The 6,291-nt window shown below is 48.6% G+C and overlaps 1 protein-coding gene across 1 annotated transcript; it reads right to left on the bottom strand.

The window, feature by feature from the left end:
- Positions 1 to 380: 380 nt before the first annotated feature.
- On the bottom strand, positions 381 to 1,148 carry LOC135400547 (uncharacterized). Its single transcript, XM_064632384.1, has one exon. It carries the CDS (start codon positions 1,146 to 1,148, stop codon positions 381 to 383), a length of 768 nt encoding a protein of 255 aa, XP_064488454.1.
- Between the last annotated feature and the right edge of the window lie 5,143 nt (positions 1,149 to 6,291).

The following is a 6,291-nucleotide window of genomic DNA, read 5'->3' as shown; positions in this document are numbered from 1 at the left end:
ACTGGTCACTCAATTTAATCCAAGCGCTACCCAAGTTAATCCAGTGGTCAACGAAATCAATCCATGCGCTATCCAATATAATCCAAGCAACACGTGTAAATGAATTCCATATTACAACGGCTCTGGCGTTACAGTGTAAGAGCGGAGCCTCCGCGGCATTGATTGAGGGTGCTGATACAGAGCACTAACCTGACTACACAACTCACTTGGGCTGTCCCATATTATGTACTCGTTGTCGTACACGTTGCCACCACAAACAAGGCAAACACAGCTGAAAGCAGCCCATCGAATGGGCCTGAGGAACTCACTGGGTTTCCCTCAACAGTCAACAAGCGTGCTTGTCTATGGAGAAGCGGGATCAATGCCCCATCGCCTTCGCGCTACCGAACGCCTCCTAAGGCAATACGACAGGCTACACGGTTAAATACAACGTCGAGGGGCAGCACCCGATTGCGCCCGTACACAAGAAAGAACGGAGACTGTTTGGTGGACTCTTGGTTCTGTGTTTGGTAGTGCTTGGTGTTGTAACAAAATGTAACATGGCGGAAGATGTCTGCCAACTTCTCTCCCCCCGCTGTTACCAGCGTCATCATCTGCTTGATGGTCTTGTTGGCGCGTTCACAAAGTCCATTAGCAGCAAGGCGATAAGCTGTGGTCGGGTTGGGCTTGATCCCTCGGCCTCGGAGGAGCGATTCAGTTGACCGTGCCATCATCTGGGTTTCACGATCAGCGATTATCACCGCTCGGCAGCCGTGCTTGAGGACCAGACGTCTTTCAATAAAGTTTTGAATGGTGTTTCTGACCGGCTTGGCTTCGGCGAATTTGGTCAAGTAATCTGTGGCAACGATGACAAACTTGTAACGGCGTGACGACCGGAATGGACCGATGACGTCCAAGCCCACGGTATGGAACTGGGCATGCACCGGTATCGGCTGCAGTAGTCCAGAAGAGAACGTCGACTGCTTGTACCTCTGGCACAAATCGCAATGACGGACAAACTTCTTGATGTCTTTGAAGACCTTGGGCCAACAATACTTTGTGCGGATGTGCGGATGGCCTCGTACGTTCTTCTGATTCCCATGTGCGCGCCGCACCTCCTTCCGTGGAACTCGTGAAGTACGTGATCGATCAGAACTTGCGGCAGGCATACCAAAATCCGTTGGTGAACAGGACCCTGGGCAACTCTATAAAGCACGCTTTCATGGGACACGAACTTTTTGAGCGCTCTACGTTTCTGCTTCCGAATACCACTTTGCTGATCGATGAGATCGTACTTCGATACACTACACGGCACTTCGATACACGTACTTCACGAGTCCCACGGAGGGAGGTGCGGCGCGCACATGGGAATCAGAAGAACATACGAGGCCATCCGCACAAAGTATTATTGGCCCAAGGTCTTCAAAGGCATCAAGAAGTTTGTCCGTCATTGCGATTTCTGCAAGAGGTACAAGCAGTCGACGTTCTCTTCTGGACTACTGCAGCCGATACCGGTGCATGCTGAGTTCCATTGGACGTCATCGGTCCATTCCAGTAGTCACGCCGATACAAGTTTTTCAGCGTTGCCACAGACTACTTGACCAAATTCGCCGAAGCCAAGCCGGTCAGAAACACCGACGCAGTTACCATTCAGAACTTTATTGAAAGAAGTCTGGTCCTCAAGCACGGCAGCCCGGCGATGATAATCGCTTATTGTAGAACCCAGATGATGGCATGGTCAACTGAATCGTTCCTCTGGGGCCGAGGGATTAAGCACAACCCGACCACAGCTTATCATCCGGCTGCTAATGGACTTTGTGAACGCGCCAACAAGACCATCAAGCAGATGATGACGCTGGCAACAGCGGGAGGAGAGAAGTGAGCAGACATCATTCCCTATGTTGAATTTTGTTACAACACTGGATACCAAGAATCCCCTAAAGTCGATCCCTAGCACATATCCTGTAAGTAGTCGTGGAATGTCACAATGACAATTGGTAGTCATAAAACATTATATGACACTGTGATATATGTGATATATGACATTATATGACTAATGGATTAAAATGATCGTGAGAACCTGTAGCATCGGCAGGACACCTCAGCTGGAGCCCAAGGACGCCATCCACGGGAGGCAGCCTCAATCAATTTCTTCTTCACAACTGCTTGAAAGCCGGGAAATCCTGCAAAACCGTCTGCTAGAGGCTCCTATGAAAGGACTTCCCTGACCATTCAAGGCACACATACGGACCGCGAACAAGATCAGAACTCACTGAGCTTATACAAGATTGGCTCCCTGGACAACGTGAATTGCAGACGCTGTCAACAAACCCAAACACATACATATTCAGATAAATTGTTCACACAATAAGGTCCGGGAAAATACATCGGCCACAGGGGATATGGCGCCTTAGAAAATGGCCTCCATCCCCTATGCTCTATCGTCGAAAGATCTTGGAAACACACTGTCTAGTCTGCTTTCTGCAGGAGGCGGGCTTTGCGTACACACTCTGGTTTTGCGTTCACTGACCCCTGCTCGTTGCACAAAGAGCCATCTGCCAATCGTGACGTCGACGCATCAACTCAGCAACTTTTAACCTTCGTCCATCCTGTCTGATCACATCCCGTCTTAGTCGTGGCTAGGGTTATCAATCCCGAGCCATTTTTGCTGTCCCGGGATTTCGAGATTTTTTGCTGTCAATCCCGGGATCCCGGGACGGGATTTCGTGATTCGGGATTATCTGACCCGCATCTGAACCGTGCCCGCAGGTTCAAATCCGCACCCGACACGCAACCCGAGTCCCGTTACAAACTGAGACCAGCATCCGCCCGCAGCCCGCATATTTTTTCAAAAAGCTCACTCGCACCCGACCCGCTACCTGCAGCGCGATGAACGCGGTACTGCGCAATGAACGCGCAGTAAACTAAGACTACGCCCTGATCTAAGCCTGACGACCAGATGTGTCTGTGCGCATGGCTTCTTGTACGACATCAGCGCTGGGGGCAAAAAGGAGCGTGTTGGTTTGTGACTCGAGGCAGGATGATACGAAGCGTGACATGGACAAAGAAGAACACACGGGCGCTGTTGCACCCAAACGGTGTGAGCGTTTGTTCCGCCCTTGTAAGCGACGTTTTACGTCATACTTCGAGCGATTGCAGTACAGACGCGTAAAATATTGAGCAACTCGGTGTACTTTCTAATAGTGTTTTAGTAGAATGCATCGACCGCACCGGACCCGCTACCCCGCAGGTTCCGCGTGCCGTGCAGGACTCTACTTCCAAGTCCATTCACCTCAAGTGGCTATATCGCAGTACATGTGCGCTTTGTCAATTCTACCTTTCCCCGAAGGAAAGCACTCAAAAATTCGCAGTGTAATTACATTGGTAAAATAGTGACGGCGAAATGGTTACATTTTATTGATTTATTTATTTTTGCTATGACAATGATATATGATAAGCAGTGAGTCTATGCCTGATGGCCCGCGGCTGTTTGATTTTCCTGTCATATTTGCCCTCACGAAATCCCGGGATTTTCCGGAAGGAATCCCGGGAATTCGGGACGTCAAAAATTGGCCGGGATCCCGAGATTTCGGGATTCGGGATATCCCGATTGACAACCCTAGTCGTGACGTTGCCCACATGAGTGAGGACAATAGTGACAAGTCGCCACTATACAAACACCACCACCAAGACCAACGTGTGCCACTTCTCCAAAAAAGGAAGGCCACGTCGTCTGAAGACTAAACAGATGACTCAAAATTAGAGAAGGCAACGCGGCCTAAGCCAAGAGTGTTCACATAACCCAACGTATACCCACGGCGGTGGGTTCGAAGAGAGTTCTTAGACGAACTCTGCTGGTCATTTTGGTACAGTGTAGAAACGAGCGAAGAGCGAACGGAACGGCCAATGAAACGCGGCACAGGTTGCACTAAAGCGACCAGTTTAACATGGACGCTCATGCCAGTGTAAGGTATTTTGCACCACAACGAGCAGTGGAATTCGGTATTGCTCTCACAAGGCTCATAATGCGCCACATATCATGGAAGGACATTCTTCCATATCCTCCAAAGTAAGAAAGGACAAGCAGAATCGTGTCGAACACGGATGTCTTAACTGAAATCGTTCCAGGACTACATTAATTATTGTAAGGATTGTCATTATACAGACAAAACCCATTATTAGCATTCATATAGTAATCTATTTAGTGCACCATGGATGCTTTGTAGAAGCAAGGTAACTCGACGCGCATTGTTCAATCATAGCCAAGTATAACTCCCCTCCCCTGCAGGGGGGGAATATATTGATTAGAACAAAGAAAAAATGGGGGAAAGGTCAGCCAAACGGGACGTCGGCTTGCTATTCCGCAGAAAAAAAAAGAAAGAAATAACTAAATAAATAAAAAGACAAGAATTAGGAAATAAAGGGAAAGAGTGCGGGTTTTCCACCAATGACTTCAAGTTCAAAAGTTTAATGCAGGGGGATATCTCTTGGTGAAGTTACTGCATAATTTGGAATATACCAACACACCAATATACCCCGTTTAGGCTCTGGTGCGTGTACTATAAAGGACAGAACACGACGACTATGTCGGAGCGCAAATTGCTCTGGCGAGCAGTCGCTCGCCGAAACCGGTACACGTTCACGTGTGGCTAGCAGCGCTAGTAATGGTAGAGTCTTTGTGGACGCTATACGAGGCAAAATCATACTGCTGTTACGATGGCTGTGGTGACAGCAGAACACTACCCTCACGCTGGGTTATACGTGCTCTAGCATCGTTCAAGTGTTGCATGCTAGCTTTAGGGTCGTTGAACTGCCCCCGTTTTTCCGAAACGTGGAGCATCATGCCAGGCGAATTCCACACAACAACGAAAACTAGGTCGGGATTTCGCAGTGCAATGACATTATGTTGGCAGGTTGCATCCCCGTTCCCGGGATTCGATGCGATAAGCAGTGGTGCGCTGCCACATGGGGGCCCTGGTTAAGCACGTCCGTCTCCGGGCTCGCAGTGAGAGACCTACTTATTTTTTTTTTCCCCTTGTTTCAGACCTAGCAGCTCCCTAAGTACAAAGCTAACAAGGCCACCCGGAAGTGATACTGCAACTTATATGTGCGTTGCTGCACCAACTTGCGCATAACATTCCGAAAGGATAACGCTGCATTTAGTGCAGCGGTCGTTCATATCGCCACTTGGAGGGAGGACAAGGAAACATGAGGTGGATCTTCGGTGTGCAGATCGCCGCAGGTGAGACAGTGTGAATGCGCCTGATGTTCAGACTGCTGCTATTTGCGGAAGAAATAGTGCGCCTAACTACTCTGTCAGTCAGAGCCTGTGTGATGCACTTCTGATACCTTCGTTCAATAATAACTGGGAGCAGATTTACACGATAAGTTCGTGCATACTGTTCGCATTTGCATTGCGTTATCTGGTTCAGGAATCGTCTCCTTTACGTATCAGCGGTTTTGGGATGTAGACTTTAGCTTAGCTGTGAGCATTCGCAGCACAAAACGGCAGGACAATATAGGTAATCGTACAAACAGCACTGTTCTAGGATATACCACTGTAAGCTTTGTTCTCCAATTGCTTCCGGTTTCAGTTGAGCTCTTAGACCTGTACATTGCCATGTTGACACGTTAGAAAGTTTCAGCACTTGGTTGGATCAGCTTGAGTACGCTGCACGTAAAGAGGCTCTGGTCCGCAACCTGATATCACCAGTGAGAGTGCGAGGTTTAGAATCTATAGCGTTGTGTTCCACGAAACGCGACTGCGCCATCTGGTAAAAAACAACGCGACTTGTACGTTGCGCACAAGCGTGTTGACAATTCAAAATCGTATGCGCACGCAAATGCGTAAAGAGGACAGCGTTTGGCGCGTGCGCATTGTGACCCGCTATTTGCTTGCGCGCGCAAAGCTCAGCCCTTACGCTACGCTAAAACTAGCTATTACTATGCGTTGACAATGCGGTGATACAGTGCGTGTCCTGCCTACAGTCGATCGCATAATGTACCAGATGAGCACACCACCAGCGGTATACCCTCAAGGAACCTTCTGCATTATCGGTGATCACGGCCTCGGAGTCTTGGACTCTTTGCCTGTCAGAGAGTTGTGTTCCTGGTTGAAGCAGTCTTCGTATACTTGCAACATAAATGAATGTATTCTTTCGGATGACATGCTGTAAGCGTAACATATAGTGTTTCATCGCTACAGTTGGCTTCATTTCCACTATTATTGACTTTTTGTATACTTGTCATGTGATGTGATGTGTTACTTCCTCCTCTATAGGCTTATTTTCGCTGTTCTTCAATCCTGGTACC

The sequence above is a fragment of the Ornithodoros turicata genome, chromosome 7 (genome assembly GCF_037126465.1).
Source record: "Ornithodoros turicata isolate Travis chromosome 7, ASM3712646v1, whole genome shotgun sequence".
Lineage (NCBI taxonomy): Eukaryota > Metazoa > Arthropoda > Arachnida > Ixodida > Argasidae > Ornithodoros > Ornithodoros turicata.
This window is presented reverse-complemented; position numbering and strand designations above follow the sequence as displayed.